The following is a 26,858-nucleotide window of genomic DNA, read 5'->3' on the forward strand; positions in this document are numbered from 1 at the left end:
AGATGATCTCCCCGAATCACAGCACTGTCACCCTGCCGGGCAGTATAAGGAAGCTTGCAAACAAGCTGATCTGCCACGCAGAAATAACAAAAGTTGGCTCAAAGGACGGCAGTTTCTCTTGGCCATTGCCACTGCAAATAACTAAGAAAGGAGGATTTGTAAAGATGGCATTTTAGACAAGATACCAAAGCCAGAACAAAGTTTGCACAGTACGCAGCACCTGGCAGTGTGTCAGTATAGCATGAGATGGCTTCACTTCCATCCTCAAAGAGCTTAGTGCCACAGCAGAGTCCCTCACATCTAACTAATTAATTGCACACATCAACTGAAACTAGACCTGTCAAATGGTACCGCGCCGGTCCAGTCAACCCTCGGGCTCAAACAGCAGAACAACATTGCAGTCTGTAACAGGGCGAGTTGGGAAGATAAGCCAAGTCTTGGAAAAATGCAGAAGGATGTAACTTCAAGCTGCTTTGCAGATCGGCAGCTGTCTTTTGCGAAAGGCTGAAATACAGGAGACCACAGCCAGCCTTCAGTAGCTGGAAATACATTAATTTAAGGGCAGTATAAATATTGCTCTACTGATCCATCTTTAGCTGAACTTTCTTACCATACTCCTTTGCACCTTTGTTGTTTTATTCTAGCTTTTCACATGCAAAATGCTCTGCAGAACCAATGCAGACTTTTTATGAAAAAGGCTCGGTTTGAAACTTGTGTCTGCACTAGTTTCTATATAAAGTTTCACTGGGGTGTCACTAGTACAATCCTGCTAAGTATCGATGTTCTCAGCGTAGGCTGGTGGGAGGACAACAGAATGGCTGAGGCAGAAAAGACCAGAAATGTTGGGATTAGCCACAACAACAGCAAGTGCAGAGAGGGAGGAGCGGGAAAGACTGGTAAGTGTGTAGGGAAAATGGAAAACCAAAAGGCTGCAGAGAAAAGAAGGGTAAGAGACTAAAGAAATTACACACCAACCCTAAACCACCTCAGGAGCAGAAGCCGTGCGGAGTGGTCGTTTGCCCAGGGCAAAGATGGCTCCATGGCTCGGTGTAACGTGACACTTTGTAGTGACTGGAAACACATGCACACACACTTAGTGTACCTAATTAGAAGTAAAACAGGACTTCTACTTGTCACTGGGAGTATGTCTGACTGGCAGGGAATATCCACATGTAGCGATGCGGCACATCTTGGGGTTTTTCAGCACATCGTTAGAAAACACTGAGCCCCGTCAACTGCCTCGTGTTCAACTGGATCCAAAACCTTGTCTCCCCTACTTACAACAGAAGGACCTGCTGGGATACATCGGGGGAAAAGTATGGTTTCACTGTCCAGGAAGCAAAACAACGCAATTATAAATATTAAGAGAATGCTGTGTTCCAAAAAAAAGAACCAACCCCATCCTCCCCTATTCTCACAAGACTCTTGCCTGACCCACTGGGTTTCACAACCTTCGCTTCCATGGCCTTCCTACCGCTGGTCCCATCCCTTTCACACTTGCAGTGAAGGCCCGCTGGGGGACGAGGAGACGAAATCAGCTCAGCCAGAACCTCCAGCCACGCAGGTGAAGGAAACAGTCTGAGCAAGCTTTGCTATAAAGCTAAGTGACAGAGGATCTGGATACCTCGTCTAACGCACAGCACCTCGGTCAGAGCTAGTATATTTTCGTATGAGGTGACCATGAAGAATAAAAATGCCTGCCCTGGAACAGCTGCAATAATACTTTAAAATGCTGTAACACAAAAGATCTTTCTGCTGATAACAGACATGGAATAATTTATATCCATAGTGTAAAAGCATGAAAAAAACCTAACAAGACCAGCTCTATACTATCAATTTTTAGATAAATGTCTGGGTCTGGGAGTGACTGCAAGCACAAAAAGAGCGGATTTGGATGGAAACTTAAATGCTATTTTTGCTCTCCTACGACCTTGCTGGCCATACGGTCTATGAAGGTTCATTATCAGAACTGTAATTTGGTTACCACTACAACAGTTTCAGGCTTCCTAGCAGCAGCTTGCTGAAGCTGCTGAGGTTAAAGACAATTTTTTTTTAAGATATATGAATGATCATTAAACATGATTGTTAAAGAAGCAAACTGTCAAAGTTGTTTCATTTATTTCTTAATATCACAGCTGTACAATTTTCATACATACAGCAGGAAATGCACATTGGTTACACAATGGCATTTGGCTGCATTTCCAGGTATAATACAGTAAGTGCAACTCCACTTAAAAATGTACATTTATACAACTTAAACAAATTAAGGATTGCTACACTACTATCTGTGACAGTATAAAGCTTCATTTATGTTAAGTCTCATTACTAAACCACTTCCTGGTTAAATATAAAACATATTCAATCATTTTAAAATGGCCCTTGTGGTACGTGGCCAGCATATAAAATATCTGTTGTGTAAAATTTAACCATTAACTTTTTTTTAAAAAATAATCCTCTAAGCCTATTTAAACATTTTCTATTGAACTGTTATACTGACACTTTGTAGCAGGAACCAAATTTGACCCTCCTTTTGTTTGCTCTTGCACTGCTTATCACCAAAAGAAGTTACATTTGTAATGTATTGCAGCTTTATTCAGATACAACCAGATGGCTAAACTATTTAACAATTTTGCTCAAAAAGTAAATAACATTTTTCAATAAAGAAAACGAAATTACATTTCAGAGATATTTGTCATCAAAATTTTAATGGGTAGAGTGCTACCAGCACTGAAGGAAAAAAAAAAAGATATTAATTTATCTTTTAAGACCCACCTGAATATTCAGTTTAAACTCTTATAACTTTACTTTTTGGAATACACTGGTCCACAGACCACATTCTTGTTACAGTTTACCAAATGAAAAACAAAATTGCTTATTGCCGTCCCTATAACAGGAATGGTTCAGTTTTAAACCTCCTTTAAAAATATACATTTTACAATCCTTTCACCTCAACAAAGGTGACACTGACAATAAATACACTGGTTTGGTGGTTTTATTTTTCTTTGCTGTGAAAAGTCTACGAACTACCTGTTGTAGGCCCTTTCTTTTTTAGACTTCTCCAATGCCTTGTCCATAGTTTTCTCATTTTCTCCTCTACATTTGGGGCAGTACCATTTGCCCTTTGGTTTATGATTGAGTCCCACACAGGAAAAGTGAAACCACTCAATGGGGCACTCATCATTATCGCATCCTATCATTTCTCCATAGGAGACTTGGTTGCACAAGCAGTATGTTGGCTCGTTAGGGTCAATAGGAAGGTCTGGGGGAGAAGCTTCCCTCTCTGCTTTAGCCTTGGACCGTTTCTTCTTCTTGGACGTTTTTGCTTTCTTCTCCTTTGGAGTTCCTGAGGTGATGTCATCATGATCATGATTATTTGAAGCATTTTCTCGATTCTCATTATTTCTTTGCCGCCTCGATCTCTTATTGTTGGGCTTTTCTGCCTGTGCGATTGTCTCATTCTTTGACTTATCTTGGCTGGCTTTCCCGCTGTTTCCAGTGGTATCATTAGTCTCTTGACAAGTCTCAAACAGTTCCACGTGGCTGTCCACTTGCCTGGTTCTGTTCTCAACGAGCTCCACCATCTGACTGACGATTTGGATCTTCTCGTCTCCCAGTTCCTGACTCCGAATCAAGGCTCTCTGTATGCAGTGCAACATTCTTCTCTTCTGCACGGCATCTGTCTCTCGTTTAAATTTTTCATAGTAATCATCCAGGTCCTTCAGAATCTCTGCAAGGAAGAAATAAAAACTATAAATAATATTTTCAACAGAGGGAATGGTGAAACAAACCCTTCCTATATTGTTCCTTCCATGCAGCAACACCTTTTTGTAACTCACAAAGCTGATCAAAGACAGATTCCCTGAAGCTGGTATCTGACAAGGGGATCATGACGCCAGTGGATTACTTTTGATCTACTCAGTCCCGCAGGAAGAGAATGCAAATGCTGATTTGGAAAAAAAAAAAAGTGACTGACTAAATATAATTTTATGCGTGTTGACAATTCTTCCCTTTAAACTTATCAGTAATCAAAAACTACTAACTAAACAAATATACACACACCATCAAACGTTCCAAAATTCATTGTAAAATTAGAGGGGAAACTCATAGATTGCTTTCCTGGACATTTTCTGTTTAATAAATTAATATTTTGAGTGAATGACTGAGAGTGGGAGAAAGAGAGTAGGAAAGAAAGTACAAACCAGTGTAGAAATCAGATACTGCGTTAATAATCACTATCATACTTGATGGCTGATGCAGGAGAACTTCAAATGCACAGGGGTAGACCCTAAGCTATGGCAAGTTTCATCCAATACTGCTGAGTTGCTTTTGCTGAAAATGTGAGGCCACTTAAATCTCTAGGACTACAGAATTAGGATTACAATATCCAAGATGTCTAGATGATTTCCTCGTGATATTTTCTGTAAAATACCTGTTGCTTACTTTTTAAAACACAGAAACATAATCTTCATTAAATATTCACTGCAGAGAAGGAGAATGAAAAAGTTAGAAGATAACATTAAAGATGATATGCAACAATTGGGGCAGGTAAAGCTTCCAATTTAAAATGCTAACACCAAAAATACGTTAGATCTTGAACTGCAGCTCAAGGATTGTTCCAACAGTTTCTAAGAAAGAACAGTGCACAAAAATGTTAAAAGTTTCGAGAATTGTTCTAGAAACCTATTTTTAAGCAGATGTTTCTGAGCTTCACTGCAATACTCAAACCAACTGAAACATACAGGACACTCAGCATTTCCATATTGAGTGCTCAAAAACATGCAGAATGTTTTTCCTGCATATCCTTTCTTCTCTGATTTTTCCCTTTCTCACAGCTTAGAGCATTCTGCCTTAGAGAAGCAAAATATATTGAGATATAAAATCTAACCTCAATTGACCTAACAGAAACCAGGATCCTTATACATGCAAATGGTATTACCAAAACTTTTTTTATACTTTTTTTTTTTTTTTTTAAATTAAGAGATACATATGCATAAGCGACACATATGCAACTAATAGTTATCCTGTGATTTAGGTTTTGTCTTGCCTGGGGAGATTTTCTGAACACATGCATTCCTGATTTCTAGTGAAGACAATGGAAAGTTTATGCAAGTTTTACTTTAGTTTTTATAGCTGCAGTCTACGCTTCCCGCATCGGTTAAGCATGACCTGTCAGCTGGTACTGCAATATAACCTATCTGACCAAAATTAGTATTTCAGTACATTATTATCTTCAGCAAATGCCTTTTTTTCTAACTACAAAAAACCCAAAACAAACAAAAAAAACCCCAAAACCCCAAACCATCCCTACCACCACCAGCAAAAAAACCTCCAACGTACAGAAGATTAAGCATTCAGGAAGACTAAAAATCAAGTGCTAATTATTTTCAGTGGCTGAAATGCAGAAGTTTTATGTTCTAAATTTTGGCACTTGAGTGATGTCATCGGTTTAACCCATCTCAGTCTGGTAGGCAGGCATCTTTCATGAAGAACACTCTCTTGATACCACAAAATAATTAATGACTTAAGTTAGGCATTACGAAAACTTCCATTCTAGTATTGCACACACACATTAACACTACAGCACCACAGCACCTCCTGAAACAGCTGTATTATGCAGGAGAAAAGAGTTGGCTGCAATGATCTTGAACTCTGCAAAACCCTGCGGAGCGCGTCCTCGGGCACTGCCACGTTTGGTGTGTGCAGACACCGTGCGAAAGGAGCCTTTTCACAAACGCAGGCAAACAGAAAGGGCTGCTGAGAATCAGTGGTGGAAAAATGTTATATTCGAGCACTGCTCCTGCTAAAAGCAGCAGCTTGACAGCTGGCTACTACAGCTCGGAGGAGGGCTGCGCCGCCGTTCCTCACACCAGCACGCTCAGCGGAAGCTGCCCGCCCTGAGGAGGCTGCGTTTATAGGAATTCCAAAAAACTGCTTTCCCCTGGCGTGCTGTAACAGAAAGACCAGAAAGCAGAGTTTTGTGCCATTTGTGTGTTACGCAATTGTTCACCAGCTGTGAATGCACGCTCCCAACATCGCAGGCGCCATTCAAATAATACCAAAAAAAAAAACCAAAAAGAGGTGCCGTATGTTGTGAAAAGCTTTATTCGCAGAACAGCTCCGCGGCCCTCACGGGGGCCCAGACGCAGCCGTGACGGCTGCGTGCCCACGCACCCCGGGACCCCCCACCGCCGCCAGGGCGAGAGGCACCTCCGCAGGCGGGAGGGCCAGAAGCCACGCCAGGATGGATGTCCGTGCTCCGCCGCCGCCGCCTCCGGCCGCCTGACTGGGCGCTACCCGCGGAGGCCACCTCCGCCGGGACGACGGCGTGCCGGACCCGGGCGAAAGCCGCTCTCCCGGCCCGGCGCGGGTCCGGCCCCGGCTCCCTCCCCGCCCCTCTGCGGCGCCACCCGCCGCCTCCGGGGCCGCCCGTGAGCCCCCGCCCCCGCCGCGGAGTTGGCCCCGCCCCGCCCCGGCGGCTCCGCCCCCCGCCGGGCCCGGCAACCCGCGTGCTCCGCGCCAGGCCCGGGGCGGGAGTGGCGCCAGGCGCCGCCATGACGGCGCGGCGGGCCCTAACGCTCCTAACGTAGGGGGTAGCGCCCGCCCGTCCCGGGAAGCGGCCTCGTCCCACCGGGCCAGGAGACCCGCCTTCTCCTAGCAACCAGCGCGGCGGCACCGCCCCGGAAATGACGGAGCAGCCATTGTTCTCCGGCAGGAAACCGGCGGCGGTCTCCCCGGTCCGCAGCGTAGCAGGACAGCCGGAGGAAGCGGGGGAGGAGGGGCGCGGGAGGAGGCGGCGGCGACCGGGCGGAGAGGGGCGGCGGCCCGCCCACCCTCGCGCCTATCAGAGCCGCCGACGGGGAGCGTCCGCCCCTGCTGTCCCGCTGTTCCCAATCGGAACCAGAAAGAACCAGAAGAGTAAAAAATAATAATTTAAAAAAAAAGTCAACCAGCCAATCACAGCGGGCAGAGGGAGATTGCGCCCGCCCCCTCCGGCACCGTCGCGCCATTCACAAGCAAGAGGAGGCGGGAAGAGCCGCGTCCCCAGTCCCGAGAACACGTCAGTCACGCTCCGAACGCCCAAGGTTGGCCCGCCCGCTGCCGCCGCCCCAGCCAATCAGAACCCACAGGCCGGGGCAGGCCGAGATATTCAAATCAACCCCACAGAAAAGTTGCTGCTCGAACGTCACGAGGAGGCGGGGCATAAGGCGGAACAGCCCGGCCCGAGGACCAATCGGCAGGAGGAGGTGGGCCGCGGCCGGCCCGTGGGGACGCTTCCGCCCTATCAGCCCCGCCGGGGGGCGGGGCCAGCCGCGCTATGTTAACGAGGGGCGTTGATAAAAGCCGCAACGACGCTGCTTTCCCAGCAAAGCGCGGAGGCGCCCGCTGTGTGTGGTGGTGGCGCGTGCCCGGCGCGCGTGAGAGGCGCGCTGCCCGCCCTGCCCTCTCCTCCTCTCCTGCCCGCCCCTCCCTCCCTCCCTGCCCGCCCGCGCCCCCCGCGGCGGCGACGACCGTCTCCCGAGGAAGTTTCCCCCGGCCCCTTCCCCCGGGAGCCGTCGGGCTCCCTGCCCCGATGAGCGGCTGGGGGAGCGGCAGAGGGCTCGCTGCCCACCGCCCCCTAAGGCCACATGCACGGGGGCGCGGGGAGAGGGGGTCCTCCGCGCCCGGCGCCCCGGCTGTCACCGCTGCCGGCGGCACCGAATAAAGCCCTCCCCTCCCCCCTTCCCGAGCGGACACAAGCAAGCAAGTGACAAAGCTGCCCCGAGCCCTGCACAAACCGGCCTCTCCTTCCCTCCGCCCGTGGGGCAAGGGGACGGCGTGCCCCGAGTGCCGGCGGCACGGGGAGGGAGAGGGAGGGGGCACTTCAGCCAGCACATCCGTAAAGACGACCGTACCCCCCCCCCACCGCACACGCCAGTCCCGTCCCCCCCGCCCCACGGAGCGGGGCTGTTTTACGGGGTGAAACGAAACCCACCGAGGAGGGAGCGAAGAAAGCACACCCTGCCCCCCACTCTCGCCTAACCCCCCTCTCCTCCCTCCCTCCCTCCTTCCCTCCCTCCCTCACTAGCTGCCTCTCTCCCCTACTACAGCCATAATGAATACTGTACATTCCTAAATGTTGTGCTGTAATCTCTCCCTCTCTGTCCACCCAGCACTTTCTTCCGTACCCCGAAACCCTTCCACCTCAGCCCCACGGCCGGGGACGGCCCCCCTTTGTGCACCGCACACCCCACTTCCCTGCCCCCGCCTTCTTGGCCAGCAATTTACACAGAAAAGCAGAGTCCTTGCTTAATAAGAGAAGCCGGAGACCTTTTGTTCCGCCCCATGACAAGAGCTAACGCTGCAGATCAGCCCCTCTCTCTCCTCGGATCTCTCCTCCTGGCTTTCTCTCTCCTTTCACCTCCCAAAAATAAAACTACCATCCCTGTGGGGTGCAGAGGGGCAAGCGGAGCCGAGGCTCAGCTCTGAAGAAAAGAAAGGGAAAGACACCCTCCCCCCCCCGAGCCCCATACCACACACACGGACACACACACGCATATATAGAAAGCACTTACCTTGATATTTGGCGTCAATTTCCCTCATCAAGGAGACATTTCTCTGCAGATCGAAGGGCATAGACTCGATGGAGTCCAGATAATCCTCCACATAGTTCACTAGGTGAAGCTGGTCTCCGTTTGCAGGACTCAACATTTTCATCCGGCAAAGAAAAAAAAATATCCTTCCCCACACCTCTCTCCCTGTCTGTGCGAGAGCAAGTGCTGCTCCCTCCAAAGACGGTAACCCCGATGAACGGCTCACTCCCTGCCCACCTCTCTCTGTAGCTCCCCCAAAAAACCGAGAGAAGCTACATCTGACTCCTCTTGTGTGAAACAGAGGGAGAGAGACACACACACACCCTCCGCTAGTCCCCTACAGCCAGCAGCAGCTGATTGAATGGCTGTCGTTGTGGGTAATTCACGAAGGAGGTGGTAGGAACAATCAGAGGGATTTGTGTGTGTGTGTGTGTGAAGGGGGGGGGGGGGGGGGAGGAGGAGGAGAAAGGAGGGGGGCTTAAACCAGCTCCTCCGAAACAATCTGGAAACAAAATGTGCTCTGCAAAGTGTCTGTCAGAAGCAGCGGCAGCCCCTCTGCATGCGCCAGCGCCGCTCTGCTCCGCTTCTCCTCCGCTCCCCCCTTCCCCGCTCTCCTCACCGCCGCCGCCGCTCCCCGGTGATATTAACGCAGCCTCCTCGCTCCTATACGCCGCACTTGATCCAACGTGGAAAACCCAAATACCAGTTTCAAACACTTGGGAAACATTCAGCCCCGCCACGCACGGCGCATGCGCACCCCTCCCAGCGCTGTGTACACACACACCGCACACACACCGACACACACACACACACCCCTCGCTACCCCCCTCCCCCTCCCGGAACCGCGGCGGGGCGAGCGCTCCTCTGCATATTCATCGTCCCTCCTCCCCTTACTCACGTTTGGGGAGGGAAGGCGGCGGGGATGCGGCCGTAGCGCGGGGGTGGGCGGCTCGGTGCCGGCGTAGGGAGGAAGCCCCCGCGGCCGGGCGGGGGGGGGGGGGGGGGGGTGCGGGGTGTGTGGGGGGGGGGGGGGGGTGAGGGGGGAAGGCGGAGGCTCCGGTGAAGTTGCGCGGACGCTGCGAGGCGAGCGGCCGGCGGGGAGGCTGAGGGGAGAGTGCGCGGCGCGGGGCTGGCGAGCGGGGGAAGTTGGATGCTTTTGCGGTAGGACACGGACTTTAGAGGAGTCTCTTGCCGTCTGCGAGCCGGTGCAGAGGCCGCGCTCGCCCCAGAAAGGAGCAGCCCCGAGGGCTTTCCCAGGAGGGACGGGGAGAGGGGGGCACCGGGAACCATGCGACGCCGCCACCCCGCTTTGGGGGCAGGGCTGTACCCGGCGCGGCGCCGGACGCTGAGGAGAAACGCTGCCTCCCTCCTCAGCGGGCAACCGCATCAATCATCCCCGCGGCGGGTGACACCCGCCCCAGCCAATCGCCTCTTCCCTCGTGTCCCGCCCCGCAGCTCCCTCGGCCAATCCTTGCCGAGAGGGCGGGAGGGCGGGCGCCGCGGTGACAACGCTGCCCGGGATACCGGCCGCGGCAGAAGGGGCGGTAACGGGCGGGCGCATGCGCACTCCGCGCAGCACGGGGAGAAGATGGAGCCGTCTGTCACGGACGGGATCGCACTACGTTTCCCAGCGGCTCCCGGGCGTCGGCGCATGCGCGCTGGCGGGCGGGCTTACCCCTGCGGCAGGCGGCGGCCAGGGGAGGGTTAGCGGGGCTTGTCGGGCCGGGGGGAGCGCCCTGGGGCTGCTCCCGCTCCGCCCGGGCGCTCGGCGGAGAGGGCTCTGAGCGCTCTGGGGAGAAGGAGAAGGTGAAAGGGTGCCGGGAACAGCCCCGTGCCGCTCGAGTTCTCCCGCCCGGGTGGCCCGCGGGCCGTGAGGAAGGACCCCGCTGGCGGTCACCCTTCCCGGGGCTGGGGCTCGCCGGGGGTTTCCTTTGTTTCCTGAAGGTGCTGCCGTAGCCGTTCGTACCCAGCAGCTGCCCCGCCACGGCCCGGCCGGTAACGCGCCGGTCTGGGGGGCGCGGGAAAGATCAGACCCTCGCTCCTCCCCGGGCTCCCCCGAGCCCACCGGGGCTGCCAAATCCGTCTTTCCCCCTCTCACTGCCCCGCCGGGGGCCGAGCGGCAGCAGGTACACCTGGTGGGGCCGGGAAAGCCCTGCTCTCCGACGATGACCGCCCCTGCCCGTCGCCTGCCCCGCTCCCCCCTCAGGCGCCGGGGTCGCCCCTCGCCGCGTTCCCTCCCGACGACGGCGGGAGGCGGGGCGGGCGCTCAGGGGAGGTGCTGAGGGGTGGTGGCGGGCCCGGCCCCGCCTGCGGGGCCGCGCAGGGCGGGCTCCGCTCCGGCGGTGTGAAGCGATGTTCCCAGCGCCGGCGGTTTCATCTCGTCCCTCATTAGGGAGATGCGGTCGCGTTTACCTGACGCTTCCTCTCGGGAAGTCCCCGGAGCCCGCAGGCACCCGGTCCCGCCAGGATCGGCGGTGTCGGGTAGCGAGGAGTGGGGAAGGCGGGCCTGGAAAACCTACCCCGGCTCCCTCCAGCGAAGCAAAACAACGCACGCTTTCTGCCTCTTATTTTTTTAAAAAACGTCACTGGCAATCCCCTAATTTAGGGGAGACTGACTCATCATTTCTAAACGCTCAGACTTGCTGGTACAGTCGTTGTTTATTGAGGCACTGATGTTCTGCTTCTAGTTGTAGGGAACAGAGGGAGCGACGGCCTGACTAAGGACCTCAGCATCTTAACCCCATGTAAGTATTTCTGCTGCTGTCATCAACTCGGTGTCGGAATGGCCAGAGTGGGGTTTTCAGGGGAGCACAGGCAGTCATTTACTGATTCCCTCCAGTGCGAGCCAGGCACAGAAATACTTCTGAGGAGTGGAGATGATACTGGAGACTAAGTCTATTTTGAACTGACCCTGCCCCACTGCTTTGGGCAGATTTCAGAGGGCAGTTACTCGTTTTCTGAAGATACCTGTAAGTTCTCCGTTCTTTTCTTCCCCTCATTTTCCGTTTCCATGAGTTGCTGTACTTGCTGATGTAAACCTTGAAAACCTGAAATCTTACATATGTAAATTATGATGAGTACTACAGCATCTAGGCAGTGCTCCAAGCCAGTGTTTCTGGACCTGCGTGCTCTGGTTTACGGTGGCATTGAGAAGGAGTTGTGTAATGGCAGCACTAGCCTGGGAACACCTATTCTAAATTGTTGGCACCGCCTTGGTAGTTACAGCATGTTTCACCCTTGCCTTGAAGAAGCTGAGCTACTGTCAGCAATTAAAGGTAGTTAACAGTCCCCTGGCTAGTGTAAGAACCCAAGCCAACAATTATGACTCAGTAGAGGCAAGACATCTGAAAAGAATTCAGATGAGTTCTGAAAAGAGTAATTCTTGCAAAAAAGTTAACCACCATTCTAAGCACACAGTAATAATTACACATACAAATAAGAAATCAGTTTGTAAAAGTACCTGCTAATTTACTAAACTTCTGTCCCTCCTTGTGCTGGTTTTGGCAGGGTAGAGTTAATTTTCTTCACAGTAGCTGGTAAGGGCTATGTTTTGGATTTGTGCTGGAAACAGTGTTGATAATTCAGGGATGTTTTAGTTATTGCTGAGCAGTGCTTACACAGAGTCAAGGCCTTTTCTGCCTCACCCCACCCCACAGCGAGCAGGCTGGGGGTGCACAAGGGGTTGGGAGGGGACACAGCCAGGACAGCTGACCCCAACTGACCAAAGGGACATCCCAGACCATATGACATCATGCCCAGCATATAAAGCTGGGGGAAGAAGAAGGAAGAGGGGGACATTCAGAGTGATGGCCTTTGTCTTCCCAAGTCACACATGATGGAGCCCTGCTTTCCTGGAGATGGCTGAGCATCTGCCTGCCCATGGGAAGTGAATGAATTCCTTGTTTTGCATGTGCACGTGGCTTTTGCTTTACCTATTAAACTGTCTTTATCTCAACCCATGAGTTTTCTCACTTTTACTTGTCTGAATCTCTCCCCCATCCTACCCTGGGGTGGAGTGAGTGAGCAGCTGGATGGTGCTTAGTTGCCAGCTGGGGTTAAACCATAACACTTGCTTGCAGACAAAAAAAAATTAGAAAGGTACAACTTTCAAGTCTAGTTGTGGCCTGCTAGACTTCAGTAATTTGCTTAAAAGTATTGATAGTCTTGGATGCACTGAGGAGAGAGAGCTTGGTGTCATCTGCCTCTTAAAAGTGATAGATCTTCCTTCATTAGTCTCTCATATGTTGCCAGAAGAGTGACAGAAAAAAAACATCATCAAACTCTGTACAAGTTCTGTGGAAAGGGTGGGATGGAGCTCACCTGAGAATGCATTTGGTGTACACTTTGAGGGTCCCCTTTCACAGTTCCCCAAAGATGATTCTCAGTGCTTTGTGTAGTTCTGTAATCAAATATTCCTGTACCCAGAAGTATCTATTCTCGGCACCCCCCTCTAGGCTCAGCAGCATGCCAGCCATCATTTTGGGAAGTTGGCAGGAGGGCAGGGAATCAGGTATATGTGTGCATCTCCAGGGTGGAAAGTTTTGGAAGATATGGAGCTGACACCAGTTGCCCATCTCTGCTTTTCCTCCTTCTCCTCCTCTGCTTTCTTTCTATTTTGGCATCTTCTCTCTGAACTGCAGTAGGTGAGAGATGGGAGCTTTTGAATGGAGTTTCAGTTCTTTTTTCATGTTAGGGGCCCGTTTCTTACTCTGGTGGAACACTCACAAGTAGAAGTGTAGGAATGATTGCCACACCTCAAAGAAGGAAGAGACTTGTGGGCTTTGTTATCTTCCTATTTTTTGTACTTCACAGGAGGATAAAGTATCTAACTCCCCTCCTTCTGCTCCCAAGCCCCTTCGTTCTGATTACAAGAAATCTTTCCTGTCTAGAAACCCAAATCTCTGGGGTTTTCAACAGTTGCTTGAAGCTGTTACCTTACTAAATGTCTAAACTCACAGCAATGGGATCAAGGGAACCTATAACCAGATCAACAACTCACACAACTGCTGTGAAACGTATTATGTATACATTATGTACATATATAATATCACATATACTTCATATAACATAGAAATATTCTCATAATTATAGTTATTCCAGTCATTATGGTTATTCCAGCTCATCAGCATAAAGTTCAGAATTCTCAATATGAGTACCATAAAATCCCAGACCTCCAAAACAAAGATATTCTGGCTGCCTCCTTTCTCTGCCTTAGTTGAATATTGCTCTATGAAATACTGTGTAATCACTACAGCCGTGTCTCTGTTTATTAGAAAAGATAGTGTCTTCTGATTGTTAGTCATTATACTTTAAAGGTACAGACGAATCAGATGAGTTATTCCTTCCAATGAACTGCTGTTTCCTCACCATTTAATAGCTTAATCCCACTCTTCTACAGTCACATACGGGTTTGGGCTTTTTTTGCTTGTTTGTCTGTTTATTCTTTATGAGGCTAAATTCGTACTTACCTGGGTGATGATAACAGAATTTTACAAGTCTATTCATTTTGCTTATGGCTGAAGGTTTTGAAATAAAACTGCAAAAGGTTAACATGCAAGATGAGCAGAGCTGAGGTTTGCAGGTATGAAGACCACCAGACAAGTCATAGTTCATGCTTTCATGCAATATGCATTGTCTGAATAGCATACACCATTTACAGATATTTGGGCCAGAAATACCTTTTCGTGTCAGCAAATGATGTGGGATTAATGGATTCTAAAATCTGGAAAACAAATCTAGCTGAGCTGGTCTTTTTTCTGCTTCCCAGTAAAGGCTCAAGGACTTCCTGAACTTCCCAAACACTCCCCTAACGTAGGCCTGCCATTCTAAACTTTTTTTTTTTTTTTTAAAAAAGTCAAGTCCTACTTAAGAAAATGGGTATTTCACTGGATACAGCTCCTCATCTCTTCCTCTTGCCCTGAGTCTGTTGCACTCACTGCCTCTTTTCACACCTGTTTTCTGGCTGCTGCCATCTCTTTCTTGCACCTGCTGTACCTAGAGAGCTTAAACAGCACCTGCATTAAAGGCAAGTGAAAAATTCTGACTGGAACTAGTAATTGTGTGCTGCAGTACAAGGCCAAGGCACAAGGACATCCGAGTTGTCCCAGCACGGAGTCAACACAGATCAAGGGGAGCTTATTCCATTCCTGCGGGCTCCACATTCCCGCAGTGTGTTCAAGAGAGAGACACCTCAACAGCTGGAAACCACTGGCAAAGGCACCAATCTGACCCCTGACTAACCCTCAGGCTTGTTTCTGTAAACTGTGGCACAGGACCCAAACACTTCTGATGAAAAACAGGTAGCATTTGTTAGAGCAGTTGGCAGGCAGGTTGTCTGAAAAATAGTAGACGGTGTTAAAAACTCAAGGTCCAGCTTTTGATAAGAGCAGGAAAGTTTATTTTGTTCTTTATGTCCACCAATGAAATTTCTTTTCTGGTTTTATTCCATTTCCCCAGAATCACTCTTTTAGAATAGGTATCTCAAGATGATTTCTCTTTCATAAAACATACTCTTTACGTCATGAATATTTTGGGGAATGGCCACTCACCATTTACAGTACTTCTGAGGCAAGCATTTGTAATAAGCTTGAGACAATTTTTATTCTCCTTTTAAAAATTAAACGGGATTCTTAGACAAACTGTTACGCACTTAGGTTTTGTAAAAATAAAAGGACTATAAAAGGTAAGTCAAAATGTGTCTGTTATTACAGACTACTACAGAGTGCTATGAAAAATTCAGTTCACTGCAGTGGATTTAGCTCATCTTTGCTTTTGGTTTGTAGTTTATCTTTACTACCTTTTTCCCCCTTATTTTCTCAGGTTCAGCTTCCTTGCCAGGTTCCTGAACTAGAATCTGACAAGAAGGGCCACAGATACCAGAAACGTGCTCTTGATAACACAACAAATGCAGCCTTTCTCCTCTGTCAACAATTCTAAGACAGTATGGTTTAATTTTTTAGAAGAAAAATGCAGCATCTTTAGCCGTAGGGGGAAAACCGTAAAACCTTACAAAGCATGTATCTCCTAATAATAAATAGAAAGGAAAAAAAAGAATTTGTAACTTAATTTTTATTTACTTATGATACAAAACACGCTCTGGGATTTGACCACTGATTTTACCTCTGGGGACAAATCTTGTAGGTAGTCCTGGGACTGGAAACTGGAAAATACGTCAGGAGCCAGGTGAGCCAGAACGCCGAAGATCCTCCCTGCCCACCACAGAGGTTTTGCAGAGCTGCTGGTGGAGAGCACACACAGCTGTGCTTCCATCAGGTTTTCCCTTTTCAAGCCCGGAGGGGAAACATTGCCTCCTTGCGCATGCAGATAAAGGGACGGAAAATACATAAACCCATTCTAAGGTGTTCAGGAGTCACTTCTTTACTTCAGAGTTTTAGTTTTTATTTTAAAGAAATGAAGTTTTAGCCTTAAGGGCTCCTAAGAAAAATGTGAGAAGATGACCTGGCAATATTAAATACATGGATGCCCCCTTGAAACAAGGTCTGAAGCTCAGACAGACACACCTCAGTGGAATTTTGGCTAAGAGATGTACCACTCTGCAGGCCGCATCTCCTACTAGCCACTCAGCAGAAAATACAGAAGTAACAGGAGTACAGCAGGCCCAGGTCTGGCATCGATCAGGTGCACCCTGGCTCCAGCTGCTGGCAACCTCTAAAGGTATCTTCTACTCCAGGTAAAAGCAAAGATGAGTCTCCTGGTGAAGGTAGAAAATCCTTTGCTGCTGTTCTGTCTCTAGTAGATGAGTATTGTCTCATTCCACATGTCCCAGGCCAGGAATAAGTGTATTGGGAAGGGAGATAGTTACAGGTGGCCTAAGTAGAGGTGTGCTTAGAGCCATAGGCCAGTTGTTCCTGAGAATGCTGGTATTTTTAAAATATATAAATTATGGTTCTAATCCATCAGGATTAGTATCGCTTTCCATTTGAAATGATATTCTTTTGGTATTTCAGTGTTTGTAGAATACTTTCCACAGTTCCACTGAATTTATTCTACTGCATTAAAACAAACCTCAAGCGTGAATGATGTTAACTGTTTATTTCAGGCATTTAATAATTGTGGCCTTTCCTACCCCCAGAAAATAATGTTTTATAGCAGGATATAGAGGTTTCTGGACTAAATGCTAAAAGCCAGTCCAGATAGCACAGACACTAAGCCTTCTGAAACCACCAGGGAAAGAAAAAGCTCTTGCATTTTTCTGATCTGTTGGTAGTTTCATCCGTGATAGCTAAACCTGGAATTAAGGCTAAAAACCATCCATTGTTACTTAGTATTGATTTGGACTCTGTCAAAGTGCTTGGTACCGTGAAGAACAAAGAAGACAACAGAGTTAATGACAACTCTTAACAGGATGTGTGTTGAACGGCAAAGACGTCAAAAAGGGCTCACTATAGAACCTGAAATAATTGGCTTGTGAAGCTTCCTGAGAAACATATAAAGCAAACATTTACAAAGGTTATTGGATAGTATCTTCACTTTCGTGCTAGCTAGTTTCAAATTAGCAAGTCCATAAAATAGGTTTCTTATTTGATCAAAAACTTAAGATTGTTAAGTGAAAAATATTGTGGAAAGTGTGTATTAAGAAAGAAAACATTTGTCACTGATAGGGCTTTATATCTGATACTCTAAAATGAAGCAAGATGTAGACAGACATCTATTATTATGTAAAAGCAATGATTTAAAATTATCACATTACATATGAGAAAAATCTATCAAACCTGACCCTGGCAGGTAGAAGAGGAAACAATACACAGACTTCTGTGAGGCAGTTCACCACAGGCAGACCTATTCCCTGTGGTGTCCCATCAAGAAAGGCTGTGATCGCTCAGTATCACCTTCCTCCGAGGCGAAGAAGGTGCTTTAGCAGGTGAGTAACGCAGCAGTCTGGGATATCTGAAAAGGCTCCGCTCTGAACAGCCTGGTCAGAGGCTCGTATGGAGGAAGACAGTCGGGAGCGGGGCAGACAGCATGTGCTGGAACTGACGGTCCGCTCTCTCTTCTCATACAAGAGCAAGGGTGGTCACAACTGGAGCTCATAAGCCTCAACTTCAACACGGGCCAAGAGGATGCTTCCTAAAAATGGCAGTGGACCTGCAGTACTCCTTGTCAGAGGCTGGAGGTGATGTGGGTTCAGAGAGGCTGGGGAAATTAATGGTAGAGCAAATTAATCTACTGAGGGAGGGTAAAAAAACTGGGGCGGCGGGAAAAACCCCAAAGCATTCAGCTGAGGATGTCACCTGGTTGGGAGCTGGGAGAGTAGCAGGGAAAATATTATATATGCTTGTAGAGTTCTCACTTGTTTCTTTGGTACCTGCTCATAGTTACTTTTGGAAACAAGAGGCTAGTTAAAAAACACTTTTGGCACCCTTCGGTCTGTTCCATTATACTGTTATTCACTCTAGTTAAGTAGCTCATAATTTCCGAAGTGGATCAAGGCACTGCAGCCCGTTAAGCTCTGTTTCCTCGGTATGCTCTGAAAGAAAGAAAAAAACATCCACAATGAGATGAGAGAAGCATCATCAGAAAACACGGGCCCTTTGCTTGTCCCCACCCTGGGAAGGAAGCGGACCTCGGCAATCAGCTGCTGACGCCCGGGGTACCTCACCGAGTACCTGGCAGCAGTTCCATGTCATTTTATAAAATATCCAGGTGGGGTAGGAATTTACACAGGTACGTGGGAGTACGGGGGGTGCAGAAGTGGTTTCTGAGACTCTGATTTATTGGGAATGTCACACCACGTTTTTGTTTCAGGAGCTAACAGGCTGCCTGCCGTTCCCTGACCTGAAAGGCGGCGTAAAATAGTTTCACCCCCGCTTGCCCGAACTGACTCAACACAGCGGAGCCCCTTTTGTTAGAGTACCCCACATTTCCCACAAACACCCCCACTAAAAACCCCGTTAGGAAGAAACCGCGCGCTGCTGCCGTGACGCTGAAGCACAAGTACGCGCTACTTCCGCCGAATATCAAGCGGGGCACGGCCCGACCCCAGCCCCGCTCCCCCGCCCGCCGGACTCACCGCGGGGCCGCTCCGAGGAACTCCCGGGCCTGGCCTGGCCTCCGCCGCGCCCCCGGCCCGCAGGCCCCGCCTCTTCCTGCCGCGCCGGCTGTAGCTACCCCGCTCGCCTGCTGTTTCCCGGCACAGGCGGCGCGGGTGTCGCGGCGACAGGCGCGGCGGGTTGTGCCCGCTCCCCTCGCCCCCTCCCCGCGGAGAGGCGGAGCCGCCGGTTCCCCGCCCGCGTCCAGGGGCCGTGGCCATGCTACGCGGAGCGGCGGCGGCCGCGGCCCGGTGGTGCGGCCCCGGCCCTGGCGGGGGGAAGGCGGCGGCGGCGGCGCGGCGGTGTTGGAGCGCGGCGCGGCGGCGGGAGTGGGTGCGGCCGGCGGGGCGGGACAGCGGGATCGTGGCTTACAACAGCCGGAGCCGGAGCAAGGAGCCGCTCGTACTGGCCGCGGAAGGAGTGGCGACCTGGTAGCGCCCGGCGGGGCGGCGGGAGGGCGGGCGGGCGGACGGGGGGCGTCGGACCGGGGCTGACGGGCGCGGCTTGGCTCCCCTCTCCGCAGGTACAGCTGCGGGCCGACCGTGTACGACCAGGCACACCTCGGGCACGCCTGGTGAGTCGCGTCCTGAGTCACGGCGGTTGGGGGGCGGGTTTGTCCCGTCTCGGGTGGGAGCCCGGTGGCGGCGGGAGTGCGCGGCATCCCTCGGCAGGGCAGCCGGGTGACAGACCCCTCTGGAGCCGCTGCGGGGCCGCCGGCTCTTCACCTCCTGCTCCGTGCAAAGGGCAAAATCCCGTTTGGTTTTTTGTGGTTTTTTTTTTTCCTCTCGGCCTCAGGAAGCACGGAAGGGGCTGTCGGTGCAGCTCGTCCCAGACAGAGACAAAGTAGTGTTAAGTATTGAGAACGTGCACTTTTTTTGCTAGGCAGGGCGAGTTGTTTCAAATCCGTATCGGCATAACGTGACCTCTCGGTGCAGAGGAGTTGGGGTCCTGGAGCAGAGCCTCTTGTCTGTGTGAATCGATAGCTTTGCATCGAATTTGGTTTGGACGCTGTGCCAGCACCCAGGAAAAGCTGTTCAGGGTTGACTATTAAAAAGAATCTGTTCTTAAATCTTAGCCCAGGTAGTTTAAAACCCTTTTTACATAATGACAGTTCAGTGGCTTACTGGGTTTAAAGAAAAAAACAAAACAGCACAGTATTTTCTTCATAGGTCATTAAGATAATTACAGTAATAAACCAACTCTGCTATAAGTAACTTTGGAAAAGTACTCTAAATACACGGGGGAACGTTGCTGCCAGTTGGTTTAAAACAGTGCATCTGATGAGGAGACATGCAGGGTGCAAGCTGCTCTTGAGCTTCTGTCTCCTCTAATTCTTAAAAGAACAAGATCCATTGGGCTCCTTGGAAGAGCAGGGCTTTCTCAGGTAATTGCCATCTGTGTGAAGATCAGGCGCTGTGTTTTTGAGTAATTCCCGTTTAATGTAGGGCATTGCACAGCTTCTGGTCCCGTCTCAACTTCGTTCAGAAACTCATGTTGAATTTTGCTCAGTGTTGAGCTATCGCAGTACTGTGGTACTGCTCCTTCTTTCTGTAAAAGGGAAGCTTTAAAATACCAATCATGTAAAAATACTGTTGGCAACCTCTCTTGAAATGCTGCTATAGTGTTGTGTGTATGTGGTGGTGTCTTCTTCCTCCTTGCTTTTGTCCAGTCTTAACAGAAAATTAACCTAGCTTTTTACTGGTGATATAAAAATCAAGAAAACGATATCTTGAATTATTTTGATTGTACTTAGTACCTTCACGGGAACTTTAATATTTAAAACATCATAGCAATCTGTGTATTTAAATCTACAGTTATTGTAATACAGGCTATATTAACAGTTTACCTTGAAATAATTGCAACTTCAAATCATCACTTGAGAGCAACTGCATAAAAAGATGCTAATAAATTCATTTTCTTCGTCACTCAATTGAGGTTCTCTAGTACGGTAGGGTCTGTCTTCCCTGACATGGTGCAACAGGGGAGGGAAGTGCAGAAGTGCTCCTGTCCGCAGTGTTTACAGAGGTGGAGGATTTCACATTTTGGTCTTGCAGCTCTCTGTGGCTTTTGAATGTCTGTTTCTGTCAGTGGTTCTCCTTATTCTCTTGCCTTCAGGCTCTTTTGATTAAAGGAGGGGAGTAGGAAGCCCTTGCTCACCATTTCAATTTCAAGCTTTCCTGATGTGGAGGTTAGCTGTACGTCTGTGCCACCTGGGTTTGACCTCTTCACTTACTGATTTAAGAAAGAATAGTTAAGGCCAAATATTGCCTTTGGAGTGGTGTATCATGAAGATAGATAAGTAGCTGTGTTAGATTTTTTTTTTTTTTCCTAACGCCTCTTTGGCGCCTTCACGTGTTGTTCCTGTAGCGCTGTAGTGCGGCAAGATGCCTGCGCTGAAGACTTTCCTCTCTCTTCTGATCTGTTAAACCCCCCAGCCTGTGAGGAGTTGGCTCTTCCTTCCCAGCGTCTGTGGTCTTGCACGTGTCAGGGTTGATATCCTGTTGCTCAGCTGATTTGTTCAGGATGGTGGAGCACTCTTGATTTTATAGTCTTTTTTAAAAAAAAACCTTATATTTTTTCCCAGTAGCTAGGTCCAGCTGTGGAGCTTTGGTAGTCATAGCTGGATTGCGTGCTGCTGATGGGGGTCTACCAACCAGGAAATGCACTGGGAAGGAGCATGAAGTCAGATGGAGTGACGACTGTTGCTACAGTGCCACTCTTGTAAAATACTGTTGTTTGGTCGCACTCTTGCAGCATGTTATCATTAGAATTTCTTTTTCCCTTCTTTTTACATTTGACTTGTGGCATACACAACAAACATGGCAGGTAATAATGCTGAAGTGAATCATGGGGATGAGCTTGAGAACCTTGAGAAGAATTTGAAAATCATTACATTATTATTTTTCTCCCTTCTTCCTTCCTGTATGCCTTGATACAATACCTGAAACTTACTCTGTATAAAGAAAAAAAAAAATCAGACTGGCAGATAGTGCCGCCTTTTCCCTCAGTTCTGAGAGTGGCCTTGATCATGCTGGTGCGAGCTGCAGACTGGTTGGCATCCAGGTTTCGGGCTGAATGCTCGGAAATAAGAATAAAACCAAGCATGAGAGGAGGTTTCACTGAGTCCCTTGTGCCTGCTCTGCTACTCACCTGATTCTGACTGTTGGGTTTTTTTTCTGTCCTGCAGTGGTAAGGACCCTGCTTTCTGAGGTGTCAGGAGATCTGCTCTGGCTCTTCCAGTGTTCGTTCCATCGATTCAGTTGGAAGATCAGAGGAGAGGGAACAGCGTGAAATTAGTGTCTGCTCTGGGAACTACAACTGCAGGGCTGTTAAATCTAATATCAAGCTTTTGATGCTGGCATTGTTCCTCTGAACAGGGTCCAAAGACCAATTTAATATTCTTATGGAATTGTGTCACCACATTACGTGAACCTTACTACCAGTAAGAGCTGGTATTCACTAAAAACTATCTCCCTGGCAGCAAGGCTTTCAAAAAGCCCTTTTCAACATGGGCATAGTGCAAACAGCAACAGCAAGAAGTATTTTTCTTCACCAAGATTTTAGACATCCATAAATCTGAACCCTAATGCCACCTGGTTCCTGCAGCTAAGGGGGAGGATGCAGATCCAGTTCCAATATTTGCTTGCACTTCGTTGCTCTGACAGCCGTGGGGGTCGCAGTTCGTGCGGCACTGTGGGTGAAATGGGAACCTGTAGGTCTGTGAGTCTCCTTTCGGGCTCTGTTTTCTCCAAAGTCAGCGCGGGATGAGGATTCTTATCACCTTGCAGGGCAGACCCAGAGCCTCTAGTCGCCTTCTAATACCACACCTAATAATTGGGTTTTACTCAGTCAAAGCATGTTTTGAGAATTACAAGTGGAGAGTCTGTGAGCGGCAGAGGGGGCTGCCACAGCCCTGTGCAGCTTGTAGGTGCATCAGTCTATCAGCAATTAAATACTCTGGTTTGTGACAAAGAGCCTGAATAATTTTGAGAGTTTATTCTTGAGTGTAAATAAAATAACTCACAGAACAGCTCTTCTTTGCTATCAGAAAAGACCTGTGGTCGTGCGTGAATGAAATAGGTTATTGGTGTCTGGTAGCATTAGTTGTTATTCAACCCTAAGCAAAGTTCATTTGAACCCTATTTTATTTCTCCCTGTTCTCCTGCCCTGTGGCTTTTGAAAACTGGTTAGAATTTACAAAGCCCGAGGGATATATTTCAGGAATATCTGATCTATGTGTCTTACTTTGTACTGTTCATTTTGAGAGAGTCTCCTGTCTCACATAGTTTCTGATGCACTTCGGTGCTTGAATAAAGAGATGCAACAAAAGAAAATACTCAGAAAATTTGATGTAATGTGTCACTAATGCCAGAAGAGGGTAGGCCAGTTCAAGGGAAATTTGCTTGACTTTTGTGCAGGTGGTAAGTGGTTTTGGAAAAGCACTTTATGCACTGAAGACCTTTTCATTGCAAGTGTTGGGGTATTTAGATTGTCCCTGTGGCTGTTAGTGCTGTTGGTTATTTTTGTTTAAGTTTATTCTTACTACTACATGTTTAAAAGCTCATGTTTTTTCTCTTCCAGCTCCTATGTTAGGTTTGATATACTTCGAAGGATAATGACTAGGTTTTTTGGAATTGAAGTTATCATGGTGATGGGGATCACAGACATAGATGACAAGATAATAAAAAGAGCCAATGAGGTAGGTGCTTACTGCAGTCTTTGACCCAAACTTTGGTATTTTCTATAGCTACTTGCATAGGAGAATCAACCTGGGTTTGGGTTTTTTGGTTGAGTTTTGTTTGTTTTAATTAGTAGATAATAGATGTTGAGATTCTTGGTCCCCTAACATGGCTGTCGTGGGGCTGGGAGTCTAGAGTGCTGGGAGTCGAGAGCTGCGTGGAGGTAAATGGGTGAGGAGGAGAGGTGGGGAGGGCTGTGTTACAGCACCCATGGCCAGGATCCTCCTGCCCTCGCCCTCTGCCCGGGAGGCCAGCGGGGAACAGAAAGCCGGTGTGAATCCTCAGCAGAGTGGAGGGTATCTTATCCAAAACCAACTTAGCAGCCAGGAGGCTTCTGGCTGAGTTCTGGAGAAGAGCTGCGTGCTGTTGATCATTAAAGGCAGAGTGTATATAACATTACCACACTGAGGGCGGTTCCTGAAAGGTGCCGAGCACCGTCTAGCTGCAGCGTGAGCACCGTGGAAAGCTTTATCAGTCTTGTCCAAGTTAGTCACCTACATGAAAGTTGACGTTAAGTGGAGGGGTAGGTCTTGATAAGACTGGGGTTATAAGTGGTTCTCAGTTGGATTTTAATCAGACGTTTTTTACCAGCTGAGCTTGCTGAATGATTATTCTAATTATTTTCTTTTTTTTTTAAAATGCGTTCTGGACCCCGAAACACTAAGAATGTAGTTTCATTGTACGTTTTGAGTTTTTTGGTTTGTGTTTAGAATCTGTAACTCGTGTCTTCTGGATCATAAGTGAATGTGTGGGATCAAATTGCAGTTGTAAGCTTTAGCTAGTTTCTTGGAGCCAGAGAATTTGACAGCTGTCACTATTATTTAATCTTTAAGTAAACAGTTACTATTGCAGTTAAACATAGGGTACTGCATTCAAATGAGTACTAGCACACTGCTCCTGTGGAAGTATGTGTGTGTTCCCTTAGTCCATTTACTTGCAGTTTTCTAAGGCAGTAGGCCATCTTAAAAAAAAAAAAAAACAAACAAACTCCCTTGAAAACCTAGGCATTTTAAATCTATATGTGTGCATTTTAAAATTTTTCCTTGTTGTCAGAACATTATGGCGATTTCATGTTTGAGGAGGGGGAAATGACATGATGTTTTAAAATAATTTGTATTCATTTACTGCATTCTTTTGTTCTATGAAGTAGGTTTTTTTATGGCTTTTTTTAATGACTTTTTGAAATGCCTGCTCTGCTCTGCATGTTTTGTTTGGATGGCCAAAGCCTCTACATCAGTAGCCTGATTTGGTTGTTGGGACCTCAGTACCTGAAGCATTACAGTGGTAGGATCAACATACCTAAGCTTGTTCTCCATCCGCTGGTCCTCTGGTGGGATTCATCTAGAGAAAACCTGAAAGTTGGGCATCTCGTCTGTGATGAGCATGTCCTCGGTGGTCCTTTGAGAGAGAGAGATGAGTCTCTTTGTTTTGAACGTTCATCGGGATGTGAGGAATTTCCCCATCTTCCTCCTATGGGTACCTTTGTGCCTCTATTGTTTGAAGATTCAGCTGAGCTGTGTGGTCGCTGGGGTCTGGAAGAGCACTCTTTCTGGTCTGTAGGCAGAAACATGCCTTAATTTCTCAGTGCTGAGCATCTTTCTCGCTACATTGCTGGATAAGCATCTGGTCTGTATTCACCAGAACTCCTGCCTTGTCTAGGAGCTTGTCCAAATAGTGGTACCCACCTGTGCTCCAAAAATCAGACCCCTTAAAGATGCTCCAGTAATGAATTGGAAGTGATGAAACTGGATTTATTTTGTTAATGATTCAGTTATCTGCAAGCTGGAGAGACTCAGACTCTTCTCCCCTGTAGGTTCTTCTCAGAGAAGATGTAAAAGCTCCCATTTGAAACACTTTGATATCATGCTTTTGCTTGCTAGGACAGGTTTTGCTGTCGTGCATCTTTCAAGCCCTGTTGTCCTCTGAATATTTGAGAACAAGTATCTTGTCATGTGCAAGTTGTCTCTTTCCTTTCGAGTTGTGCTTTCTTGTTACCTCTGCGAGGATCTCTGTTTCTGTCCATCACCCCATGAATGAGAAATGTGGAGAAGGTGCTTGAGAAATACCACACTTGGCAAAGTGTGGGACTGACTTTCAGTTCATTTTTCCTGATTGAACTGAGATCTATGAGTAACCGTGATCAGCTGAAATAGCTTATTTTTCTTAATCACTGAAAATTAATATCCTGTCTCATCCTGCAAGTCTCTGATCTGTCTTTCTGACATGTAGGTGGTATCAGTGTCCCCTGCCAATAAGTTGAATGAATTTCATGTCCCATGTACTGTAGTGTATCTTGTCACTGGAAGTGGAAGACCCTCTCAAGAGGAAAATAATGAGAGAGGGAAGGAGTTTATTATTTTAATCTTTGGTTGCTTTGTCTTAAAAGATATGTATTAATATTTTGGCAATTCAGAAGCATAAATGAAGTACTACTGTTAAGTTATTTATAACTTACGTCTCCTCCCCATGAATGTTAGATTAATAAGTCTTTCTGACTCTTTACCTTGGGGGCTTTAAGTCTTCCAATTAGCTATTAACTGTCTGATAAAAGATTGCAATATTTTATATTATTACTTTGATTTATGATTTACTAATCTGCTTCTCTCTTTTTCAGATGAATATATCGCCAGTAGCTCTTGCTCGTATTTATGAAGAAGACTTTAAGCAAGATATGGCTGCCTTAAAGGTACAGATACTCAAGCTTCTAAATTTAAGACCATTTTAAAGCAAATGTTTTGGTAAAGAATCTGATTTTGACAGTTTGATTTGAAAAAAAAAAAAATTGATTGCTTGTGTGGTGAAGTGTTGCTTGGAAACTGAGTACTGATTTACTTTTTCATTCTTCTGGAAAGATATTGCACATGTTTTGAGTAAGGAAATTGGGGGGGAAGGAAATCCTAGCTTTAGAATGAACAAGTTAAATTGCTTTAGGAACACAATTTTTTTTTCCCCATGCAATAGAGCCTTGGTACACAGATAACACATATTTACTATAATGCAGAAATAGACTGATCTAAAGCATAGGAAACATCAAATATTCTTTCATTGACTTCAGGTAACTTTGCTTCTTGTCCAAAATGCTTGTCAGAAGCAGGGAGTAAGACACTGGGGAAAAATGAGTGGGTTTTTTTGCCACACCTTTTTTTTTTTTTTTTTTTTCCCCCAAGATAAAATTGAGGAGAATGTTCTTTAAAGTTTGCTTCTAATGAGATGCTACTCTTTCTTTGTTTAAGGTCCTTCCTCCGACAGTATATATGAGAGTGACTGACAATATTCCTCAGATAATTTCCTTTATAAAAGCAATAATTGCTAGTGGACAAGCTTACGCAACCTCGCAAGGTAAGACTTAGAGCAAAGCAACTCCTCGTCCAGCACATGTACAAGGACATCAGCGCTCCTAGTAATCCTGTTTTGGGATCAGATGAGATACCCTGTGCAAGGCTTTCTTTATGTTAACAGACAGGGTGTGAGCAACTCGTTTGTGATGACATGAGTGGGCA

The 26,858-nt window shown here is 47.7% G+C and overlaps 2 protein-coding genes and 1 long non-coding RNA gene across 8 annotated transcripts in view; 1 reads left to right on the forward strand and 2 right to left on the reverse strand.

The window, feature by feature from the left end:
* Positions 1–2,101: 2,101 nt before the first annotated feature.
* ING1 (inhibitor of growth family member 1) lies at positions 2,102–9,369 on the reverse strand. Its single transcript, XM_074815295.1, has 2 exons — positions 8,553–9,369; positions 2,102–3,727 (listed from the first exon to the last, which is right to left on the reverse strand). The coding sequence occupies exons 1-2, from the start codon at positions 8,692–8,694 to the stop codon at positions 3,024–3,026; spliced, it is 846 nt and encodes a 281-aa protein (XP_074671396.1). The 5' UTR covers positions 8,695–9,369; the 3' UTR covers positions 2,102–3,023.
* Positions 9,370–15,620: 6,251 nt separating this feature from the next.
* On the reverse strand, positions 15,621–18,729 carry LOC141919532 (uncharacterized). Its single transcript, XR_012621999.1, has 3 exons — positions 18,601–18,729; positions 17,822–18,057; positions 15,621–17,723 (listed from the first exon to the last, which is right to left on the reverse strand). It is a non-coding gene; the product is annotated as an uncharacterized LOC141919532 (long non-coding RNA).
* Positions 18,730–18,834: 105 nt separating this feature from the next.
* Positions 18,835–26,858, forward strand: part of CARS2 (cysteinyl-tRNA synthetase 2, mitochondrial) — a 38,491-nt gene continuing 30,467 nt past the window's right edge. For 3 of the 6 annotated variants that reach the window (XM_074815306.1, XM_074815309.1, XM_074815307.1), the window contains exons 1-5: positions 18,835–19,050; positions 19,143–19,193; positions 23,201–23,318; positions 25,973–26,044; positions 26,592–26,697. In XM_074815306.1, the coding sequence (XP_074671407.1) occupies positions 18,839–19,050; positions 19,143–19,193; positions 23,201–23,318; positions 25,973–26,044; positions 26,592–26,697 (559 nt within the window). In that variant the 5' untranslated portion in view covers positions 18,835–18,838. Of the gene's footprint in view, positions 19,051–19,142; positions 19,194–23,200; positions 23,319–24,721; positions 24,835–25,972; positions 26,045–26,591; positions 26,698–26,858 lie in introns of those variants that run through there. The other 3 variants (XM_074815308.1, XM_074815311.1, XM_074815310.1) reach the window with 3 other exon arrangements.

Source organism: Strix aluco, chromosome 2 (genome assembly GCF_031877795.1).
Source record: "Strix aluco isolate bStrAlu1 chromosome 2, bStrAlu1.hap1, whole genome shotgun sequence".
In the NCBI taxonomy this organism is placed as follows: Eukaryota; Metazoa; Chordata; class Aves; order Strigiformes; family Strigidae; genus Strix; species Strix aluco.